The 22,221-nt window shown below is 48.3% G+C and overlaps 12 protein-coding genes across 12 annotated transcripts; 8 read left to right on the top strand and 4 right to left on the bottom strand.

Moving 5' to 3' along the window:
* Positions 1 to 144: 144 nt before the first annotated feature.
* On the bottom strand, positions 145 to 1,953 carry BABINDRAFT_159179 (uncharacterized protein). The gene has a single exon (XM_019127505.1). It carries the CDS (start codon positions 1,889 to 1,891, stop codon positions 398 to 400), a length of 1,494 nt encoding a protein of 497 aa, XP_018987961.1. The 5' UTR covers positions 1,892 to 1,953; the 3' UTR covers positions 145 to 397.
* A 213-nt stretch (positions 1,954 to 2,166) lies between these two features.
* On the top strand, positions 2,167 to 2,427 carry BABINDRAFT_31547 (mRNA splicing protein; the record flags this gene model as incomplete). The annotated part of the gene is made up of 1 exon (XM_019131549.1): positions 2,167 to 2,427. The coding sequence occupies one exon, from the start codon at positions 2,167 to 2,169 to the stop codon at positions 2,425 to 2,427; it is 261 nt and encodes an 86-aa protein (XP_018987960.1).
* A 64-nt stretch (positions 2,428 to 2,491) lies between these two features.
* Positions 2,492 to 2,950, bottom strand: GNA1 (glucosamine 6-phosphate N-acetyltransferase; the record flags this gene model as incomplete). The annotated part of the gene is made up of 1 exon (XM_019130696.1): positions 2,492 to 2,950. The coding sequence occupies one exon, from the start codon at positions 2,948 to 2,950 to the stop codon at positions 2,492 to 2,494; it is 459 nt and encodes a 152-aa protein (XP_018987959.1).
* A 272-nt stretch (positions 2,951 to 3,222) lies between these two features.
* BABINDRAFT_5568 (uncharacterized protein) lies at positions 3,223 to 3,730 on the top strand (the record flags this gene model as incomplete). Its single annotated transcript, XM_019132236.1, has 2 exons — positions 3,223 to 3,391; positions 3,711 to 3,730. The coding sequence occupies 2 exons, from the start codon at positions 3,223 to 3,225 to the stop codon at positions 3,728 to 3,730; spliced, it is 189 nt and encodes a 62-aa protein (XP_018987958.1).
* Positions 3,731 to 4,299: 569 nt separating this feature from the next.
* Positions 4,300 to 4,935, bottom strand: BABINDRAFT_31244 (HIG1 domain-containing protein; the record flags this gene model as incomplete). The annotated part of the gene is made up of 1 exon (XM_019131532.1): positions 4,300 to 4,935. One exon carries the CDS (start codon positions 4,933 to 4,935, stop codon positions 4,300 to 4,302), a length of 636 nt encoding a protein of 211 aa, XP_018987957.1.
* Positions 4,936 to 6,161: 1,226 nt separating this feature from the next.
* On the bottom strand, positions 6,162 to 6,791 carry BABINDRAFT_169863 (HIG1 domain-containing protein; the record flags this gene model as incomplete). Its single annotated transcript, XM_019130695.1, has 1 exon — positions 6,162 to 6,791. The coding sequence occupies one exon, from the start codon at positions 6,789 to 6,791 to the stop codon at positions 6,162 to 6,164; it is 630 nt and encodes a 209-aa protein (XP_018987956.1).
* A 1,395-nt stretch (positions 6,792 to 8,186) lies between these two features.
* On the top strand, positions 8,187 to 8,609 carry BABINDRAFT_74213 (uncharacterized protein). Its single transcript, XM_019132626.1, has one exon. The coding sequence runs from the start codon at positions 8,289 to 8,291 to the stop codon at positions 8,499 to 8,501; it is 213 nt and encodes a 70-aa protein (XP_018987955.1). The 5' UTR covers positions 8,187 to 8,288; the 3' UTR covers positions 8,502 to 8,609.
* BABINDRAFT_159177 (protein kinase) lies at positions 8,359 to 11,628 on the top strand. Its single transcript, XM_019127504.1, has one exon. It carries the CDS (start codon positions 8,718 to 8,720, stop codon positions 11,265 to 11,267), a length of 2,550 nt encoding a protein of 849 aa, XP_018987954.1. The 5' UTR covers positions 8,359 to 8,717; the 3' UTR covers positions 11,268 to 11,628.
* Positions 11,629 to 12,058: 430 nt separating this feature from the next.
* On the top strand, positions 12,059 to 15,508 carry BABINDRAFT_159176 (uncharacterized protein). The gene has a single exon (XM_019127503.1). It carries the CDS (start codon positions 12,375 to 12,377, stop codon positions 15,240 to 15,242), a length of 2,868 nt encoding a protein of 955 aa, XP_018987953.1. The 5' UTR covers positions 12,059 to 12,374; the 3' UTR covers positions 15,243 to 15,508.
* Positions 15,509 to 16,158: 650 nt separating this feature from the next.
* HEM3 (hydroxymethylbilane synthase) lies at positions 16,159 to 17,456 on the top strand (the record flags this gene model as incomplete). Its single annotated transcript, XM_019130694.1, has 3 exons — positions 16,159 to 16,224; positions 16,267 to 16,579; positions 16,735 to 17,456. The coding sequence occupies 3 exons, from the start codon at positions 16,159 to 16,161 to the stop codon at positions 17,454 to 17,456; spliced, it is 1,101 nt and encodes a 366-aa protein (XP_018987952.1).
* Positions 17,457 to 17,998: 542 nt separating this feature from the next.
* ERG12 (mevalonate kinase) lies at positions 17,999 to 19,323 on the top strand (the record flags this gene model as incomplete). The annotated part of the gene is made up of 2 exons (XM_019131472.1): positions 17,999 to 18,079; positions 18,127 to 19,323. The coding sequence occupies 2 exons, from the start codon at positions 17,999 to 18,001 to the stop codon at positions 19,321 to 19,323; spliced, it is 1,278 nt and encodes a 425-aa protein (XP_018987951.1).
* A 1,191-nt stretch (positions 19,324 to 20,514) lies between these two features.
* On the top strand, positions 20,515 to 22,204 carry GUA1 (GMP synthase (glutamine-hydrolyzing)). Its single transcript, XM_019127502.1, has one exon. It carries the CDS (start codon positions 20,555 to 20,557, stop codon positions 22,133 to 22,135), a length of 1,581 nt encoding a protein of 526 aa, XP_018987950.1. The 5' UTR covers positions 20,515 to 20,554; the 3' UTR covers positions 22,136 to 22,204.
* The last annotated feature ends 17 nt before the right edge of the window (positions 22,205 to 22,221 follow it).

The raw sequence follows: 22,221 nt of genomic DNA, 5'->3' as shown, positions 1-22,221 counted from the left end.
AAAAGTAGAGTGGGGTAACTCTGGGGTTGCGGAAGAGGAAATGAGTATTTATCAATTAGAGCACTAAAGTTGGGGATAAGTATTTACAACCGCGCCAAGAGCTGCAGTTTTCCATGAACCAGAAAAAAAATTAATCCAGTCGCGGGTAGAATTACATTTCAATGGATATGCAATGCTGGGGATACACGGTAGAACTCTCTATAAGGTATCTGCCCAACTGAATAACGGTTGAAAAAGCGCTGTAAATACTTAGTGTGGAAGATAAGCTGAGACAATAATCGGTATTATGGGATCCTCCAGATCTGAAAAAGTTACCAAAAGCCACAAGAACCTAAAAATAGTTGGCAAGAAATTTACTGTCTATTTAACTATTGCCCTGGGAGTGAAGAGCTTCATCCTACTCTCCGCCGTAAAAGCTCTGGACAAATTTGATGGAACCCTGCGTAACCCCTAACTTCTTAATCATTGTCTGGTACGCTTGGTTGACATTGCCGTCCACAGTCTCCGGCAAATCATCAAGGCTGTCAATCGCACCGGTCTTGGTGTTTAACGCATGGCACTCGATTTTAGAGCCGCATTCACCTGTCAAATCATCAACAAGCACAATATCCCACGTAATCACTAGCTCCGTCCCGGGGTTCTGAGACGAAGAAAGCGTAACTTGGTTTACCTTTTTTAGCGGAATGGAGAGAGGCAATGTAAGCAACTTGGTGATATCCGTGGCATGAGAAGAGTTACGGAGTTTCCGAATGCGCTGGTACAACAACGTGTGCTCTTCGTCGTTCACCGTGATGCGCCGTGGGGAGGATACTGGAACGAAGAATCCATGGAGGATGTGGTACACAAAGTTCATCCGCATCTTGAGAAGCGTGACAACGTTGTTGATCATGGATATGATGTTTGGCAAGTTGTTTGCCTTTGCCTGGACCCGAATGAACTCCTCATAAGACGACACACGAGAGATCGCAGTACTGTTGTTGATTGTGTGGAAAAACTGGTGTGGTTTGACAAAGGTAGTTTCGATGCCTGTGATCTGGGGCGGTCTGGTGGTTCCGTTCAGATCGCTGCTGGCTTTAAACATTGCCACACTAATCTTCAGCCGAACCTTTAACATTTTGTTCCAACACAACGTGAACTGCTGAATCTTCACCGTCCCCTCGTCTCTGACCGTTTCGTGCGATTGGAGGTTCTCAACCAGTAGATCCGCATACAATGCCTTGGCAAACGCAACCCTTTTGGCAAGGTCCGTGGACGGTTTGGCGGAAAGGTTAAGTAGCAAATTTTCTTCCTCCAGGGGTTGTCCATTGGGCTTATCTGTCCCCTGTGACTTTGTATATTTTTCTTTAAACTGAGCATCATTACTTTCAAGTAACTGCAGTTTCTTCACCTCTGAGTGCCCCCGTTTGAACTCTGCAATCTTTTCTTCTAGGCTTTCATTTTCCGCAAGTAAGGCCTTGCGCTCGTCCATCAACTTCCGCCTCTTTTCCGAAAGACTGACAATTTCCGTTTGGTCTTGAACGTGTTTATCCTGAACATCTTGACTTTTGTCCGGGCTGTTGCTTATCGTGGTGGAATTCCTCTCCGTGGCAGCTTTAGATGATAAACGAGTTGCGGAAAGCGATAGCCGTTTCAGTCGTGGGGAATTCTGGGTCAACCTGGCGGCAGGTGTAGACGGAACCAGGGCCGAGTTTCCACCTCGATTCTTGGCTTTTGGCGTCAGAATGCCGCTATGGGACCTTCTGGTCCTGCCCAGAGGTGGGTGAGCGGTTGGCAGTGGAGTCTTCTCCTTGGCAGGAACATTCTCATCGCCAAGTTGCGAAGCCGCGTGGGACTGAAGTGGGGATGTTGTTAGAATATCCGAGATGGATGTGATATCGGGGATATTACTCATTGGATGTGCACAAGGAATAAATAGGGATCAAATTTAAACTGTGTATCTGGAAGCAGCGACAACTAGAATGATACCCCATGGTTTTGACCCAAACAATGGAAAGTGGTTGGAAAAGGTAGTGCAGTGGTCAGGCAGGATTTACTTAGCGCTTTTTTCTTACATCAGACGATGAGATGGGCATCGAGTACATATTCAGTTTGTCATACTCGTAATCTTCCATACTCTCTTTAACCGTCTTCGATTCATCTTCCTTTTCCTATACACATCTACAAAAAATGGTGCTCTCGACTCCAGAATTAAAGAAATACATGGATAAGAAGCTTTCTGTTTCCATAAACGGTTCCCGCCTGATCATCGGTACGTTAAGAGGCTACGACGTGTTCTTGAACTTGACTTTAAGTGAATGCGTGCAAGTCATCCCGGCGCCCAAAGGCAAGACTGAGGGTGAAGATAGTAAGGAAGAGCAGCTCCAAATCGGCACGGTCGTGGTGAGGGGCAACTCTATTGTCAGTGTGGAAGCATTGGAGAAAATCTAAAAACGTGGGCCTTGTATACCAAAGTTGTATTTTAATATCAAGTGATTTGTATATTATCCGTAGTTTACAATCTAACAACCATGGCGCAGCTTTCGTGCTTGTAGCCGCACTTCTCGTAGAACGGCTTGTTGTGCTCAGAACAGTCCAAGATGACTTTGTAGCAGCCAGCGTCCCTAGCCAACGCCGTCAAGCTCACGATCAAGATCCTCCCTAACTGCTTCCCTTGCTGATCTTTCGCCACCGCAATGTCCTCAATGTGCCCGACAGAGCCACAGCTGTGAATCAACTTCTTCTCAACCACCAACATGCCCGTAGCAACAATCTTCCCAGAGGCATCCGTAATGGCCCGGGCCTTGTAAATGTGGGAGTGGGTTTCCCAGTGCTGCACCAAATTGTGGAACTGAGCCTCGGAAATGTCACCGGTGGTGGTTAGCACCTTTAAGGTTTCGATGTAGCCGTTTGTGTAGTCCGACTTTTGGACGGCTCTGAACGCGTAGCCTTCTGGTAAAGGGGGGGCAGACATGATGAAACAGGGAATAGCGGAGCACTGGTCAAGGGGGTATCTATGGTTTACGTATCTGATTCACCGTCTAACAGGTTTTTAGCTGTGCCGGTCTCGCAGAACTGAGTCAGCCCAAAAGAGGCAAGCGCCCGACATTTCCAAATTTAGAAGCGTAAAAGACGTGCGTGGCACAGTCTGATACTCTATAGCTGAAGATAGGCTGCCGTGTATATGCTACTGGATGACCCTCGGGACAGAATAGAGGGTCTTTTTAACTGTTACGAAATCAGAACATGACCAACGAAGCTAGCTTACCCGATGAGACAGAAACATCTGTGAACCCTCAGGAGTTTTCCCAAGCCTTGAAGAGTTTGAATGAGGCCGAGGCCAAGGCTGCCGAGATGGAGAAGATGTTGGACCAGTTGGAGGCCAAAATGAATGCGATTCTCGAGGGTGCATCCAGTGAGACATCAGAGGAGACAGGAACCGCTCAGGAATAGAACTGTCGGTGCTTCCACCAGACTGACAATCCATTGTTGATTCAATTGGTTCCCGAGACCCGAAAGGGCCAGTTGATACATAACAACGCTGGAGCTATGGATCTTTACATCCGTTTATGAGCCATCAGTATTATTTTGCAATACCAAAAGTACGGGGGGTCTTGAGCTTCCCACGCTACGATACATTACAAAGCTGTCAATGCTTTCATAGTAATCCAATCTTATACCGTAAAGCAATACAGTTTATGGGTGCATCGTAAACACTAATCTTATAACTACAGCCCGGCTCGAACTCGACTGAAAGATGTAGAGAGGTCCCTATGAATAGCCAATTATCTGTTCTACTATCGCTGCCAGCAACCTTAATCTAGACTGATAAGGATGTGTTATATCTCGCAGCTACCAGTATACGTTTAGACGATACTGCATTGTATGGTATGACTAGAACATTCCATTAAGTATGCCTTTAGTCAAATAAACTCCCAAACCTGGTCTTCCCAAACCTACTCCTCTCAAATCTAATCCTCTCAACAGATACAGCCGACAAATACTGTTTCCCCAGTGGTGCAAAAAAGAAACAAACGTCCATGCGATGCATAATTTGAGTACATACGGAACTATCTAGATCTCAATCCATTCGAGCGAAATATCCAAGAAAACGTTTGTTTTAGTGGACGTTTGAGACAACCCTATTCTCTCCCTCCAAATATGCGGTTCGTGCCGCAGAAGCAATTCCCGACATGGTGCGGGCCAATGAAGACCCACCTGAGGTATTAAGCTCATGGAAAACATAATATTAAAATCTATACGTATCAAGGGGTTCGTTAGGGCGTTGCAGAATCAGACAGACAGGGTGAATCTAAGCCGTTCTTAGTTGGTAGCAGCGGCAGCGGCTTCAGCCTCAACCTTGGCCTCGGCTTTGGCCTCAGCTTGAGCAAGAACTCTCTCCCATTGGACTCTGGAAGAGTTCCTTTTTGGGCCCATACCGTGGTCCTTTTCGTAGGTTGACAAGTACACGGTCCCAATCAACAAAACAATGGTCAACGCCTGGGCGTACATTCTGGCCTGGACAATCTTCTGCGCTTTGGTCATAATTGGATCTCTGTTGACAAGAACCCAGGAACCCCACATAGAACCGACCCACGAGGCACCGAGAACAGAGTATCTGTTTTCAGACAAGGAGGTGATAACCTTTTCCTTGGTGGTCAAACTGGCCCAGTGCTGGTGTGAATGCAACATCTCCTCGTGCATTTGTTCGGACTGGTACATCTTCTGGTCAAACGCAGTGGAGGCCAATTCACCACCCAACGCGTACAGGGCCGCGGCTGGCATGACCCACATGGCCGCCTTGACCGATGTGTTTAACTTGCGGATCGCCGGCCACCTCCTGGCACCAACGGTAAAAATTGCAGTGGAGAACGCGAGACCGACGAAAGTCCCCTTGGCCGCACCAATAGCGGTAGCGGTCCAGTGCGCATCGGCTTCAGCTTGAGAAACTAACTTCATTGTGGGAATGTATAATTTGTAATTGAGATTGTTTGGATTGAATTCAATAGAGAAACAAAAGACACAAAAAGGGCAGGAGTTGCTGGGGCTTAAATACGCTGGTGCCGTTTCTTTTTCGGACCCGTTAGATTTTCGAGCCGGTGTGTTCCATCGCTGTAGGTTTGGTATCTCGGTCGTTTCTTTTTCAAAGTGCACTCGCCACAGCTTGTGGTCAATCTGAGTGATTTAAAGGTGCTTGCTGCGAAGTTTCGCGGCAGAATCAGCTGTTTGAGGGGGCGAGACGAGGCGCATTACACCACCTGCGTGTACGGTTTTAGGGAAAGCCGGGTGGCGCGGGCGGCTCGAACATACTCACCGGCCTCCCGGGAGATGTAGGATAGCACGCAGCCGCGCTGATAAAAAGTCCGAGGTGCTCGCGGGTAGTTCGTCTTTTCCTGGGGCTGTCCACACACTAACAAATGGTGCGGATATAGGTAAATTTTCACTACTCATGTATGGGGGATACTGGTTGGAACCAAGGGAGGGGCGAAATATTTTTTGCCGGTAGAATCGCGCAAATATGTGCACCCACAACGTCATGGGATGTGCTGTTTGACCACAATAGTTGATGGCTGACAAACTGCATCTTTTATTGACATTGTTGTGTAGAAGACAGTCAACTGAGAGTATCTGTGCCTAAAATCAACGCGGAAATCTAAACCGGATGCAGGCCGATCATCGCTGCCCTGCATACATATACCTGGCGGCGACTTAGGCGGCATGTCATCTGCGGGGTGTTTTTGACCTCGGGAATGTGGAACTAATTATTTGAGATAGAAAAATACCTCGTTGATGACATGCTGACTAAATCGTTACTTCATGGTTGGTCGCGGCCTCAGGCCCTCCTCAGCCACAGAAGAATTGAAGTGTAGAAGAGCTTGTGTCGTTTCATTTGATATCTCTGGCAGTCTTGTCTACACCGTGGAGGGAAATTCGGGCACTTGTAATAGACCTGTGAAATTGGACTTGGCGATGAAATTCATATATTATACAATCTATACAAAAGGTAGAGAGCGTGTCAAGTCGTAAGAGTGAAAGGCGAGGCGCCGGGCATCATGCAAAGGTGTGTGTGTATGCAGTGCACACTATGTGGACAGGGTCATTATGATGCAGGGAGATCATGAAGTGTCATGGAAGCAATCGTTAGCGGAGGTTGGAGATATTGGATAGGTGAGGTGTGCACGGGCTTAGACAGCGGCAGCAGCTTCAGCATCGGCCTTGGCCTTACCCTTGGCTTCGGCTTCGGCAATGATCCTCTTCCACTGATTCTTGCTGTCATTATTCTCGTGGTTTATTCCATGCTCTTCTTCGTACATAGACAAGTACACGGTCCCAATTAACAAAACAATGGTCAATGCCTGGGCGTACATTCTGGCTTGAACAATCTTCTGCGCTTTGGTCATGATTGGATCTCTGTTGACAAGAGCCCAGGAACCCCACATAGAACCGACCCATGAAGCACCGAGAATCGAGTATCTGTTAGTGGATAAGGTGTGAATACACTTTTGTTTGGTATCCATGGCATTCCAGTATTTCTGTGCTTCGATCATATCCTGCCTCTTTTTCTCGGACTGGTAGAAATCTTCGTCAAACGCCAAGGATGCGAGCTCACCCCACACCGAAAAACAGGCAAGGGGGGGCATAACACACATGGCCGTCTTGATCGAAGTATTCAATCTGCGAATAGCGGGCCATCTCTTGACACCCAAGGTGAAAATACTGGTGGAAATAGCTGCACCCAAGACAGCACCCTTGGCGCAACCAATAAGCGTGGCGTTTCTGTGGGCAGTGGATTCTTCGTCTGATAAGAGCTTCATTTTATGTTTTTGTATCGTAGATATGGTTCGATATGAATTCGTATGTCTCATAGGAGAATCCTCTATTTATATGATCATGTAAGACCAGTCCGATCGTGCATATGCAAATATCCTGTGCCCGGATCGTTATGGAGCGAAATTAATTTGCTCGTCTTGACATCTCACACTGTCTGGTGAGATGAGCAATTAATCCTGTATGCATTCCCTCTACTTTTACTTTTTCCGTGGCGCGCGAGATTTCTAGAAGTGGCTAGTGAAGTGATTTTTACCGGGGTCAACCCACATGCTTAAGCGTGCATATGACTTAAAACATGGTCTGACATTCACATACGGCGGTGAAATGCGCGGTTTAGTCTAAAAAGTGCCCATGCAGTTTTCCCAACCTGAATTTCTAACCGACAGCGTTCACCCTGTTTGATCCTACGTTAGTACACCTATGGTATAAGTATATTTCGGTTGGACGTAACACCGTGCTGGGGACCAAACCAAAAGATAGCCCTTTACAAAATAGCGCCCTATGGAGAGGCTGAGGTGGCATGATTGGATTGGTTCTTTCTTGACGATAGATTTTTATGACAACTACACCGCGATCCATTCCATCCACTTAAATACGAAAGACTGAGAAGAATACCGTAGACTAAGAAGAATACCGTAGACTAAGAAGAATACCATAGACCAAGGTTTCTACTCCAGGGGTAATGTGTACACTTCTTTTAATTATAAATGCATTGTGCCTAGGTGCATCTAAAACGTCTTATACTTGGTGGGAGACACATTACCCAATCTAATAATTTCAGGTTTGATGGCTGTGGTGCTGAACCTTCCTAGTATATATGTAAGAGTCGCAGAATTCTTACTCTATTAACGCTACAGAGGGCCTATCCGAGCGTAATCTTGCCGTTCTAAAGGGAGCCACACCCAACAAATACGATTGAATTTCTGATATCCTATTCCTATAACAGCAGTTTGCAGATAATGTATCCCTGTCACACCGAGTTGATCATATACCGCTTGATTCCATGTTTCAAGGTCCACGGCCCTGCAGCTGGACCCTCTCTAATTATCGGGCTACTCTTTTTCTTGACGGCCAACCTTTTTCAGAGTAACAGCCTATGTGACTTACGTCAAGTATATATTATTAATGTCCAATATATATATAGCACAAGATAAGCGAGATTATTGAGTTGACCGTCTTCCTTGTGTGTTGCTATATCACGCTCTCTAACATGACAGTCAGACACGCGCGACAGGCCCTGTAATACTATACATGCACCTTGCGTGCTGGTGGAAAAAACGGCCCGTCAACCGGGAATCAAAATCCCTCTAGCAACACGCCTACACCAACGGGCTTTCCTCGGCCCCAATGCATTTATAATTAAAAGGAATGTATGCATTACCCCTAAAGTAGAAACCTTGGTCTATGGTATTCTTCTTAGTCTACGGTATTCTTCTTAGTCTACGGTATTCTTCTCAGTCTTTGGTATTTAAGTGGATGGAATGGATCGCGGTGTAATCGTCCCATTGGCTAACACGAGCGGAGTAAACTTAATTCCGGCGTGCCGTAATCGGGCGATGAATGACAGGCGCTCTGTGCCCAGGAGGGGGGGCGAAAAAGTGAGGTGCGTCGCGAATTCAGAGTCAGAGCCTGCGGGAGTTTCGCGCTTCTATTATTCTGGTAAGAATTTGCTTTGCTCCTATCAAAATATTTAGGCGCCGTAATCTTCCCCTCTACTCTCTTATGGCGCCACGTAAATTGAATTTAACTGCTCACCCTACCACCTCACCATTCCAATTAGACTCCAAGTCTTTATTCTGATTGGATCCAGTGGTATATCTACCGCCCATACATACTCACCGTTCACGCTCAGACCCCGCACTTAACGCTGCAACACACATTTCACCAGCGCCACCCTCCACATCGCTTTAATGGAAATCCCAAAGCGCCCCTATTCGCATAAATCCACCAACAATGATACGCTCCATGATTTGATGTTTTCCCCGGAAGTTTCGTCCTACTCCTTCTCCACCAGTCCTACGGAGCTGGGGTTCAAAGGGTTCACCAAAACCACTGGGTTTGGCAACTCTGGCACTGACCGAAATACCACAGGTAACAGCATCGGAGGCATCAGTAGTGTTGGGGGCATCGGCAGTGCTGGAGGCACCAATACTAGCAACAGCATCATGGGCCATAAGCGGAAGAGCAGCATTGGCAAGAGAGGCGCTATCTTCTCACTCGCCCCCGCTGACGAAAATGACGAAGATAGCTTCATGGAAGAAGATAATAGCCTCCCCCCGAACGACAGCTTCTTGCGTTTCGGTGGATTTGCGAAAACACCCATTACCAAGCGCGAGCCCCAGGGCAGCGGTAGCGGAATCAACAAACTCATGAGAGTGTACTCGGAAAATGAGTCCAAGAATTTCTCAAGACACACTGGCGAACGGTTGTACGATGACGAAAAGCACCGTCCCTTTCACCAGTCCAACTACGAGGAGCCGGACTACAAGCTCTCCTCCCAAACGCACGTTCCCCAGCATTCCTCTAACAACGACAGCTCCGACCTTCTCGGGTTGGAGGACGAATATATTCCCGGGTTGGACTTCCGACAAGTGCTTAACGACTGGATAGGAGACTCCGCCTCACAGAATACCTTTTCTCAAGGCACCTTTGCAGCGGCTCCCCAGCCACTCTTCAACTCCTCCAATGTGTACACATTCGGGGACGATGAAGGCACCAACTCCCAGGTATCTCTGAGAGAAACCTCCCACGTCAACTTGAGCGAATTGCATGCGCAGGTCGCACCAATCGCGATGACTAAGCGGTCTAACCACTTTAGAACGCGAGATGCCATGGGAGAGGCGCTTGAGCCCCGGACCACCTCTGTGGCAGGTGTCGCTCGAACCGCTGCGGTTGCCAGTGCTGTCAACAAAAACAAGCCCGAAGACGTGGATTATGACGCTATATACGCCAAGTTGCCCTCGAATTTCGGCTCCTTGCCCTTTTCTGTGCGGCGCAAGACCTTCATGGACATTGAGCCCCTGGTGGACTACTCGCTGTTCTCGTTGTACTTGAAGAAGACCAACAAGAGACCGAAGAAGGACCGCGACACGCTGTTGCCCGGCTCTCTCTCCTCCTCCTCCAGGTTCTCGTCGGCTGCTTCGCTTTTCAACACCTCACCTCAACAACCGGCGGTGAAGAAACAGAACGTGGACGAACGAGGGGCGATGGTGCTAGGGCATGAGCTCGGCCGGGTAATCGGGTGCGGCGCTTGGGGGTTTGTGCGCGAATGTGTCGCCCCAGACGGCCTGATCTGCGCTATCAAGATTGTCAAGACCAAAAACCCGACGGTGAAGCAGCACTTTCGCAAGGAAATGGAGCTCTGGGGCCGGTTGAACCACCCAAACATCTTGCCGTTGCTTGATCACACCGAAACAGAACATATCATCTTCTGTATCACCACAAAAGTGTACGGGGGCACCCTCTTTGAGGTCACCCAGAACTGGGGGTTGTACAACAACCCCATCAGCTTTATCAGCCGTGCCGATCGTTTGGCCATCATCAAGACTGTTGCGGTTCAAATGACGGGAGCGTTAAGGTACATGCATGAGGAGCAAGGGATCGTTCATGGTGACCTCAAGTTGGAAAACTGTCTTGTTGAAGACGCCAATAAGTTAACCACGGATCCAAAGATCATCCTTTGTGACTTTGGGATGTCCCAGCTCTACACGAAGCGGAACAGCTCTCGCCGTCCGTCAATAGTGCGTTCGTTGTCCTCAACCTCGCTCACGAAACATAAGAGCATGATCCGGTTGAACAAGGTCAACCAACAGCTTATGAAGATGACATCCAACTCGAATGCCCTTGCCATGAAGAACGAGGATTGGGACACCAAGTTTGGTATGAACTCGCAGAAACGCCACCACGGCGATGCACCTACCTCGACGAACTTTACTCCAGTCAGCGTCCATTCTCCATCGTACACGGGGTCTCCTAACCCGAATAGCGCTTCATGGATGTCGCAGGCAAGTATCGAATCGCAGCTCAACTTTCCACAGCTTCTTTCACAATCGTTGCTTGATATCTACAAAACGGTAAACGCAGAAGTGGGCGTGCTGGCGTTGCTGGACCCGGATTTGCCACATTCGCACATCGGGTCGTTGCCGTATGCCTCTCCAGAACTTTTGTTGCCGTCACCTCCGCCATTGGGCCCGCTGGCCGATTGCTGGGCGTTTGGGGTTATGTTGTACACCATGGCGGTTGGGAAGCTACCGTTCCAGCACTCGTATGAGCCAAGGTTGCGGGCAATGATCAGTGCAGGTAAATTTGACACGGAGTCTTTGGAAGAGGCGGTTTGTATCGATGGCGACCCCCACCCAGGGGGCTCCAGCATCATGAAGATAGTAACTGGGTGTTTGCAAGTGGACATTGTCAAGAGATGGGATATTACCCAGATCGAAGAAGAAGCGAGAAAGGCTTAGTGGGGTTTGTCCCCATTCAGAGCATTTACAACGTTCGGTGCCCTTGTCCAGTAGCTGGAGTCAGGAAGGTGTGTGGACTGTCATTGAATGTCGCTTCTTCCCGGCGCGTAATTTGTGCAGCACTATAGTTGACATTCCCCACGCAAGTACCAGTATAGGAGTGTATTTTTATGTTTTGGAATATGGATTATGAAGGTTATGAGTTTGATTTTTGTGCTTGATTTTTGATGTTCGATTTTTGCATATGGCGCTATTTGTTTTCCGTTTTATCCCGTGCCAAATAATTCAATGGTCTTTATAAAGAATAACTAATGAAATACCCGTATTTATAATGCAAGGCGTGCCATTTAAGTAAATTTACGAGGAGTTCAATCACTGAGGTAACAGTTTTATGGTTTCACAAAATGAATATCCGATCAGTCGTTCAAATGAAAATCATCTTTATTCATTGTATTGGTAGACAACTTTGTTGGCAACGGCATCATTTTTCAAGAATAGATGGTCTGGACTACAGAATTTTGGAACTTACAGTGGGGTAATGGTGAAGACTGATTCAAACTCCACACTGGGGTACCTATAATTTGCTCGAAAACATAACCATTTGCCACTTCGTTTCCTCAGATTACTGGCCGAGCACAAACCCGAAAGAATGCTGGTAGCTATCAGTACAGACAGGAGCCTGCTAACATCCTGTAAATCCTTGTAGTGCACCAAGGACCTTGGACATGTGCGACCCAGTAATTTCTCAGCGTGCGGTTCGGAGGGATGATAACGTGGCTGTGCGTGGCGCTGCATATGGCTTTACGGTGGCGGGCTTCGCGGATTCAATTTCCGCGAACGCCAGAAGCCGGGTAACAAGACTTTCGGAGCGAGACAGCTTGCGAATGCCCGAGACGCGCCAGAGAAAAATAAGGTAACACGCCGTGATAAAGAAAACAGTGAGATATTCACGCTTGTCCGCGAAGAATCTCGGCGTTTAACAGATATATTCATAAAGGACAGACTCTTTCTCTGCTGGCTTACTCCCCGTACTCGCTTAATTGATTTGATACACGTTCCCCCACGTTATTCCGGCAGCACGCTACAAACAACTCATAACGGGCAAAGATGTCTCACGAAGGTTCCAACAAGCCCTCCGAATCGTTTTTTGGTGACGAAGCCTTTCCAGGTGATGAAATGGATGGCCCCCACGCGGACGAAAACTTGGATAACCAGTTTGACCTCCTTGGCCAGACTCCAGTTTCAGGCGACGGACGCGAAGAAAGCCGGGAGGCTGATGAGAACATCTTCGCCTCTGATGGCTTTGGTTCCAACCCACAAACGGAACAGGAGATTTTCAACCAGCCGCTGCCGTTTGGGTCGTCTGCCTTTCCTGAAGCGGCCCCTGAGGCTTCACAACCGGGTTCAGAGCTTGGGTCGCGTGATCCTAGTTTAGGGCCTGACTTCTCGGCATTTGGAGACAGAGATGATGAGCCAGACTTTGCTTCGGCCCAATTCTCGTTTGAACAGCCCCAAATACTGCAGCAAACGGCTCCAGAACCGGGTACTGAGCCCAGTATTCCATCGTCCGTCGAGTCCTCTGTTGTCCCACAACCGGAAACCCAGACCGATTCTTCAACCGAACCTGTGTTGCCAGCTGAATCTGTCGAGTCCGATGTTTTGTCAGAAGCTTCGCGTGAGACAACTTCCCCACGCGAGAAAGCAGCGCCAGAGGCGATTGATTCTAAAGCCTCACCACAGATCCCAGAATCAACCCAAGACAGGGTAGAGAGTTCCGTCCCAGATACACCGTCATCCAACCTCTTCGACGGGGCGACCCCTGAACTAGCGTATCCCATCTCTGGGTCGCCAGCACATTCGGATGCCCTTGATCCCGAACTTCAAAGTGTGTTTGGAGAGGCAGAGTCCGAGCCTGCCCGAGCCCCTACGGAAGCTGTTGTGGCGGAGAGTTCCTCGGGTACCGACGACTTCGACCCGGCTTTATTTGGAGCCGCCGGTGAGCCTAAGCTCTCGCCCCCAGAGACTGAGTCAAAGTCTGAGTCGGTGACCGCGAAGCCTGAAGTTATTGAGACGCCTATCCCGCAGGAACAGAATGCAGATGTGGATATGGCCGATGCCAGTCTGCTGAGTTCCATCGACGACATCAAGCCATTTGACAAAGAGGCAGATTCGGCTGAAAAGTCTGACGCTGATGACGACATCTTTGGCTTCAAAGAGGAAAACGACGATTCTATAGATGAGGAGGAAGAGGAGGTCGTAAAGAGACCAAAGAAGATTAAGGATACTCCTTCTCTCGAAGACTTATCAAACGATGACATTCAAGTCTCCGATAGAATGGATGTGGAAGACGCCGAGAGTAATAACTCTCCAGTGGCAGTCCCAGAGGTTCTCAGGCCTTTGGACGAAGTCAAGACCGAAGCTGAGGAAGATGAATCAGCGAAGGAACCGGCAGAGGAAGAGGACTACGTCAAACAAACACATACCATTGTGATCCCATCGTATGCTTCGTGGTTCAAGTTCCAAAACATCCACAAGATTGAACAGGAGTCGTTGCCAGAGTTTTTCAACAAGAAGTTTAGATCCAAGACCCCAGAGATTTACGCGAGATACCGTAACTTCATGATCAATGGCTACAGAATGAACCCCAACGAATATTTGACCCTCACCTCCTGTCGCCGCAACTTGGTCGGTGACGCCGCGACAATCTTGCGTGTACACAAGTTTTTGACCAAATGGGGTTTAATCAACTACCAGGTGAATGTCCAGTTTATGCCACAGATCGTTGAGCCTCCTTCTACCGAGGACTACCAAATCACCTATGACACCCCACGTGGGTTGTTCCCATTTGAAACCTTCAAGCCTCCAATGGAGTTGCCCGATCTTTCCCGGGTCAAGGAGTTGCTCAACGTTCCATCTGCAGAGGCGAAAAAGCGATCCTCCGATGATACCGTCAACGGCAATTCTGAAAGCTCCCACTCCGATGACACCACCAACGGCAAACCCCAAATCAAGAGGCCAAAGGTCTTGCAAACGGGTGACACCAAATCTGGCTGGTCCGAAGACGACTTGAAAAAGTTGATCGAAGGCATAACCCAGTATAAGCACGACTGGGTCCAGGTAGCAGAACACGTGGGCAACAAATCGGCAGAGCAGTGCATCATCCGTTTCCTTCAGTTACCAATTGAAGATGCCTACTTGGAGAAAGATGTAGACTCTTTAGGAGTCTTGAAGTATGCTCCGCACTTGCCTTTCTCACAAGCTGACAACCCCGTCATCAGCACCGTAGCCTTTTTAGCCGGTTTGGTGGATCCGGAGGTCGCTGCCGCTGCTTCGACTCGGGCCTGCATCATGGCCGACGCGAAATTGACGGAGAAGATCAATAAAGGTAAGGACGAGAAAGTTGACGCTACTTCGGGCAGTGCGGCTACCAAAGAAATTGCTGCTACCGGCGTCGGTATCATTGCTGCTCGTAGCCACGTCTTTGCCACGATGGAGGAAAGAGAGTTGCACCAAATGACCCAGCAGTTGGTTAACCAGCAGTTGACCAAGGTGGACTTGAAGCTCAAGAAGTTGGAAGCAATCGAGAGACAATTGGAGTACGAGAAGAAGGTCTTGGCCAAGCAACAGGAGGAAACTTTCCTTAGCCGCTTGACCTTGAATATGAATGTAACTAACATTGCCGCCAAGTTGGGTGTAGCCATTGAGGCCTTGTCTTCCACTTTTGGTCCAGATGCCGCTACCTCCAAGGCTTCTCAGCTCATTGATGAAGCCAGGCAACTTCTCGCGTCTCCTCCAAAATCATTGTTATCTAAATCATTGATTAGTCTTGGTAGAAGCTCCGAAGCCGATTCACCAAGTGCTGGGAATCCATCCGATAACAGCCAGAGAGTCAATGCCGATGGTGCGGTGAGCGAAGAAAACTTGGCTCCTATTAGTGTCCAGGCCCCTCAAGAATTTACCTTCTGGCAAGCTTAGTTCTTACTTATATCTTTGCATAAACCTCTCCCGCTTTTTCTCAGCTCGTCTTTTCGTGTATAACCTTTCTTCCGTTAATATGTACTATATTTTCCCTTTTATAAAATTTTCAACTCATACTTTAACTTCTCAAAGGGTTTTACCCTGTCCGAAGGGTTCCATTGGCGTCTGAACGGAAGCTTGTAAGGTCTGTCGGCGGTTATTTAAACTGCATAATGCATAACTTTGAATTTCTGGAAATTTGAAAATCACTTTGTATCATGAGCTGCCCCCTACTGCAATCAATAAAGATATAATGTTCGGTACCTCTCATAGCTGCAATGCACTGCCGAGTTACTGGATCTCCGAGATTGTATCACAATCATTACTAACTTGATCCAGCCAAAGTATTTCTATACTCTGGAAAAATCCCTCGGTTTCCATACGGTTTTTCCCGATACAGGGTTAGTGCCGTACGGCCCACCCACATTTTACTATCACATGCGCCGGTGTAGCCGCGAAACTTTGCCGTTTATGGTCATGCGATGCTGATGTAAGCAAAAGCTCGTAGCGGCGCCGAAAGCTGCTTACTCGAACTGAACAGTTTTTTCCGCTCGTGATTGGACTTCAAGGTTTCACCACCCACTTTTTCCGGGATATTGAACAGAAATTTTTCACTTACAGAGTGCTAGAACTACGTCGGGTCTTCCTACACACCTATTGCTTTCTTGTATAAACCCCTATTTTTGGAGGACACCACTACACCTTTATTTGTTTTACCCACCCGTTCATTTCCCTTAGTCCATTCGTCTGGAGCAGCATGGAAAGTTAGCGATTCACAGAGCACCCTATATACACTACACATTGTCTCCAACCCTCCTGTAAATAATCCCATTGCAAGCTTCCTTTAACTGCGCCACGTCCAATACTTCCCCTCATGTCTGCTCATATTACCAACCTCGCCGCATCTGAAAAGCCCGAGCTCGAGCGCGCCAGATCCTTCGTCGAGTTGACAGCGTCCGCCAGGAAGTTGCATCTTTCCAAGTCCAACATCGAAATCGGTGGGAGAAAATCCAAGCTTGCGGTCATCCAGTCAGAGTCCGTGAAAGCCCTCATTTTGAAGCAGTTCCCAGACTTGAAGTGCTCGGTTTTGGCGTTGAGCACCTTCGGTGACCACATCCAGAACAGACCGTTATACTCCTTCGGCGGCAAAGCCTTGTGGACCAAGGAATTAGAAACCTTGTTGATGCAGTCCGTGGAGCACTTCCCAAAGTTAGATTTGGTGGTTCACTCGCTTAAGGACATGCCAACCAACCTTCCAGAAGAATTCGAGTTAGGGGCCATTTTGACCCGGGACGGTATGTTGTCCCTTTAAACCATTATTATCAGACAAAGCCTGAGTGATTGAAAAAAAAAAAATTAGACGTTAAACCGCCTAATTTTCATAAACAGTTTAATGTTGGCCAGGCTTTGTCATAACGACGCTTCCTTAGAAGATATACTAACATTTTAGATCCACGTGACGCCTTGGTAATGAAAAGTGGCTCGCCCCACAAAACCCTATACGACTTGGCCCCAGGCTCTGTGGTCGGGACCTCGTCGGTGCGTAGATCTGCCCAATTGTTGAGACATCACCCACACTTGAGATTTGAGAGTGTCAGAGGGAATGTCCAGACCAGATTGAACAAATTGGACGACCCGGCTTCCGAGTACGAGTGCTTGATCTTGGCTGCGGCCGGATTGAACAGATTAGGCATGAACGACAGAATCACCCACTGTTTGGAAGCCCCAGAAATGTACTATGCCGTCGGACAGGGTGCCTTGGGGATCGAGATCAGAAAGGGTGACATGCAGATGAAGAGACTCTTGAGCCACCTTGAGAACAAGGCCACCGCCTACTGCTGTTTGGCCGAAAGAGCGTTGATGAGAACCTTAGAAGGTGGGTGTTCGGTACCTATCGGTGTCAAGACCTCGTATGACGAAGTCACCCAGGTCTTGAGGTTGGATGGTATTGTCATCAGCGTGGACGGCCAAGAGTTTGTTGAAGATGTGATCGAGGTCCCATGTACCTCTAACGAAGAGGCTGATGGGGTCGGTGTCGAATTGGCTGCCCGCTTGACCGAAAAAGGTGCCAAGAGAATCTTGGAAGAGATCAACTTTGAAAAGATCAACCAGGCTCCGCTCTCCATTCCTTCCACTCCCCTTGGCGCCACCCCTCCACAGAGCATTTCCTAGACTTTTTCTCTCCTCTGTGTATCTAATGTCTTTCATGTCCTATCTTTAATAATAATGTTTGATTGGTAACGTAATGGTGTCCTTGATAGTGTTAGAGAGTGGCTTGATGCCAATGCTCACTTCAATACTAATTGTGTTTGGGTGTATTAAAACCTATCTTCCAGGCTTCGGCCAAGGATCCATGGCCAGACCTTCTTTTGCTTACCAAACTTCATGGCATTGAGAAAATACACTGCTAATTAACCTGCCAAAACTTTTAAAAACGCCTACACGATCAAGATCAATAACTAGTGACCAAGACCAGATGGCCTCCCCCCGCCGCCCTATAAGGCGATTTTTCACTTAATCCTGCATATCACTCTTGTGCTCCTCTACAGCTTGGCCCTGCCGGCTCGAAAATCATCGGACACTATTCATTTTCAGCCTATTTCCATGCAGGATCATTTACTCTCGTTTAGACGCTCGCGTTACGCAAACCGAAACGCCTTTAAATATCTTGCCGCTCAGCTAACCCGGCTGCTCTTGCCGTTCAAACATCCACAATGCCAGTCACCTCTCCGTTCTTGGTCAGTGCCCCTGGGAAGGTTATTCTTTTCGGTGAGCATTCTGCCGTGTACTGCAAAGTGAGTACCCATTGAACCGCCTGGAAATCGGTCCTAACACCCTCTAGCCAGCCATTGCCGCCGCTCTTTCCTTGAGAACCTACCTCTTGGTAACGCCCTCGCAAGATCCCGACGTTGTGGCTCTCGAGTTTCCGGATATCAAATTCTCCCACAAGTGGAACAGAAACGATCTTCCATGGAACGTTCTCAACAATGTGGTGGGCGAAAAGCCCGTCTTGACCGAAGAGCTTGTCCCTGAGCTTGTGTCCGCGTTGGCAAACAATCTCGACTCGATCGCCAGCAGCTTGCACTACTCTGCTGCCTACACATTCTTGTACCTTTACATGAGCTTGTGCCACAAGAACACCCAGGGTGTAACCATCTCGGTCAGATCCACCTTGCCGATTGGTGCTGGCTTGGGTTCGTCGGCGTCTATCGCCGTGTGCATTGCTACTGCCTTGGCTTTGCTTGGTGAGCACATTTCTCCGGCGCTGGTGAGAAACGAGAAGTTGACGGTGGAGACCCAGGAAGCGGCCTTTATCGAGAACTGGTCCTTCATGGGCGAAAAGTGCATCCACGGCACCCCGTCAGGTATTGACAATGCCGTCGCTACCCATGGTGGCGCCGTCATGTTTCAGAAGACCAACTCATCACTCCCGTCGGTGAGAACCACTATGAGAAACTTCCCTAGCTTGAAACTTATTTTGACCAATACCACTCAGCCGAGACGCACGGCTGACCTTGTCGCCGGTGTGAGCCGATTGAACAATGAATTCCCAAAGACCACCACGGCGATCTTGAATGCCATGGAGAGCTTGACCCATGAGGCGTACAACCTCATGATTAAGCCCTTTGACAAGGAAGCCAAGGATACCTTGAGAAAATTGGTTTGTATTAACCACGGCTTGCTTGTGGCCATCGGGGTATCTCACCCAAAATTAGAGAAGGTCAAGATGCTTGCAGACGAAATGGCTATTGGACAGACCAAGTTGACTGGTGCTGGTGGTGGCGGTTGTGCCATTACCCTATTGAACGACGAAGTGTCGGAGGAGAACATCGAAAAGTTGACCCTGCTCTATAAAGAGGAGGGCTTTGAGACCTACGAAACCACCTTGGGAGGTAAGGGTGTCGGGGTGTTGATTCCAGAGGAAGACAGAGCAGAATCTGAGATTTTTTCTGTCAAGCAGTTCCTTGAGTTCTCCAGCCGCGACCAGATCGAACAGACGGTTGGTGTCACCAACTTGCATGGCTGGAGGTACTGGTGAGTATGGTTTAGCTAGAGAATGGCACTAGAGTGCTTTGTAATAAAATGCCCCTTTAATGATTTCGGGTTTGCCAAAATGGCAATGAGTGGATGTATTCCTAAAGCTATTGTCTGTTGCATTAGTCAAGTGTGAGACATGGTTACGGTGGATGAGTTATGGAGCAGTGTATTTGATGCCTAAATTCCGATATGATCAGAAGCCAAGTTAGGATTTGGCAGAAGGGCCAATTGATAGTTACAATTACATCATTCACCCGATAGTTAAAGGCATACATGATCTGAACTAACTTCACATGACACGGGTCCAAATATTGCACTCCGTCTATCTATAGCATAGTTGATATCTCATATTATTATAAACCCATTATTGGAAACGACGTTATCCGTTAGCACAGATGGGTAGGAACAGGAATTTCAGTGCTCAATAATTTACTTCAAGACGCATAGGTATAATCATGCTACAGTATCAGAGCTTCTCATAGAGCTCTTTCTGGCAAATACCTTTCGAGTCCAAACAACCAAGTTCTTTAATGCGTCAGACCAGCTTGAGAAGCCACTAACGAGCTAGAAACTTCCCTGCAAAGTCCGATTTTCCACCTTTATTTTGTCATTGCTAAACAAGCCCTGAGAGCTATGCTGCTTCACAAGGCTTAACTGAGAATTGTTCACGGGGCCAGTTTCCTTGCTCGGCAGAACCCAAACCAAATCTATTCTAACTCCACCTGTTCAAAGATTAAGATCTAGACAGCAAATATAATATGGTATTGAGGTGACTGAAGTTCGGCCATGGCACAACCTATGAGTCAAACTTGTCTAAGAGTCATCCTGCAGGTCTGACTCTCCGCGTGTGAGAGCACACAGCCATAGCATCCAGGACTCTTATTAAAAGCATTATCTCTAGCATATCCCCTTGGCAATTGCACCTCATCGTTCCATAAATGTAGCTTTAAGCACACCCTGCGGTGAGTCAATCACTTCCGCTACCTGCCGATTTGACTCTGAGCCGGTACCGACTCACCGCCGTGCCTACAAATCTCAAATTACTCCTGCACGCTGTCAAATTACCTTCTCCGGCACATTAGATCATCTTTGTCCTGCACTCTGGGGATTACCCGGATCGCATCCGTTTGCAAAAAAATTTTTCGCCTGCAGGGTATATAAAACTTTGAGTCCCCAACGCCAAAATTTCCTACTCTGAAACTTGGTGATTGCTCTATACCAAAAACCCTACCATGTCCGTCACTGTTGAAGAAGTTTCTGCCGTTTTCGACACCATCTTGGTGTTGGACTTCGGTTCCCAGTACTCCCACTTGATCACCCGTCGTTTGCGCGAGTTCAACGTCTACACCGAGATGTTACCGTGCACCCAGAAGATTTCCGAATTGAGCTGGAAGCCAAAGGGGATCATCTTGTCTGGTGGTCCATACTCTGTCTACGAAGAGGGTTCTCCCCACGTTGACCACGCCATCTTTGATTTGGGGGTCCCAATCTTGGGGATCTGTTACGGTATGCAGGAATTGGCCTGGATCAACGGGAAGGGTGTTGCCCGTGGTGAGAAGCGTGAGTACGGTCCGGCCACCTTGGACGTACAGGACCAATCCTGTCCGCTTTTCAAGGATGTCGACCACTCCCAGGTCTGGATGTCTCACGGTGATAAGCTCTCTGCCTTGCCAACTGGCTTCACCACGGTTGCCACCTCTGACAACTCGCCATTTGCCGCCATTGCGCACAAAACCGAAAAGATCTACGGGATTCAGTTCCACCCAGAGGTTACCCACACTGCCAAGGGGAACCTCTTGTTGCGTAACTTTGCCGTCGACATCTGTAAGGCCAACCAGAACTGGACCATGGCCAACTTCATCGACACCGAGATCAGCCGTATCCGTACCTTGGTAGGGCCGACCGCCGAAGTCATCGGTGCTGTTTCCGGTGGTGTCGACTCCACCGTTGCCGCCAAGCTCTTGAGCATTGCCATCGGTGAGAGATTCCACGCCATCTACGTGGACAACGGTGTCATGAGAAAGAACGAGACCGAAACCGTCCACAAGACCTTGACCGAGGGCTTGGGCATCAACTTGACTGTTGTTGACGCCTCCGAGGAGTTCTTGGGCAAGTTGAAGGGTGTCACCGACCCAGAGAAGAAGAGAAAGATCATCGGTAACACCTTCATCGAGGTTTTCGAAAGACAGGCTGCTCTTATCCAGCCAAAGTCGGGGGAGGAGATTGAGTTCTTGTTGCAAGGTACCTTGTACCCGGACGTCATCGAGTCCATCTCCTTCAAGGGCCCATCTCACACCATCAAGACCCACCATAACGTTGGTGGCTTGTTGGATGACATGAAGTTGAAGTTGATCGAGCCTTTGAGAGAGTTGTTCAAGGACGAAGTCAGAGCCTTGGGTGAAATCATGGAGATTCCACACGACTTGGTTTGGAGACACCCATTCCCAGGCCCAGGTTTGGCCATCCGTGTCTTGGGTGAAGTTACCCCAGCTCAGGTCAAGATTGCCCGTGAAGCCGATTTCATCTTTATTGAGGAAATCAAGAAGGCTGGCTTATACAGAGAGATCTCCCAGGCCTTTGCCGCCTTGTTGCCGGTCAAGTCCGTCGGTGTCATGGGTGACCAAAGAACCTACGAACAGGTTATTGCCTTGAGGGCCATCGAGACCACTGACTTCATGACTGCCGATTGGTTCGTCTTTGAAGCCTCTTTCTTGAAGAGAGTTGCCTCCAGAATTGTCAATGAGGTTGACGGTGTCGCCCGTGTCACCTACGACATCACCTCTAAGCCGCCAGCCACCGTCGAATGGGAATAAACGCCTAGATGTATAACGTTACTTTTATTTGTTTAGACACTCTGTATCATAATCAAGTTTGCATATTTGAAAAGACGCATGGTAGA

This window comes from Babjeviella inositovora, assembly GCF_001661335.1.
Source record: "Babjeviella inositovora NRRL Y-12698 unplaced genomic scaffold BABINscaffold_1, whole genome shotgun sequence".
NCBI classification, from domain to species: Eukaryota; Fungi; Ascomycota; class Pichiomycetes; order Serinales; genus Babjeviella; species Babjeviella inositovora.
The sequence above is the reverse complement of the archived record's forward strand: the minus strand, read 5'-3'. Positions and strand labels throughout refer to the sequence as shown.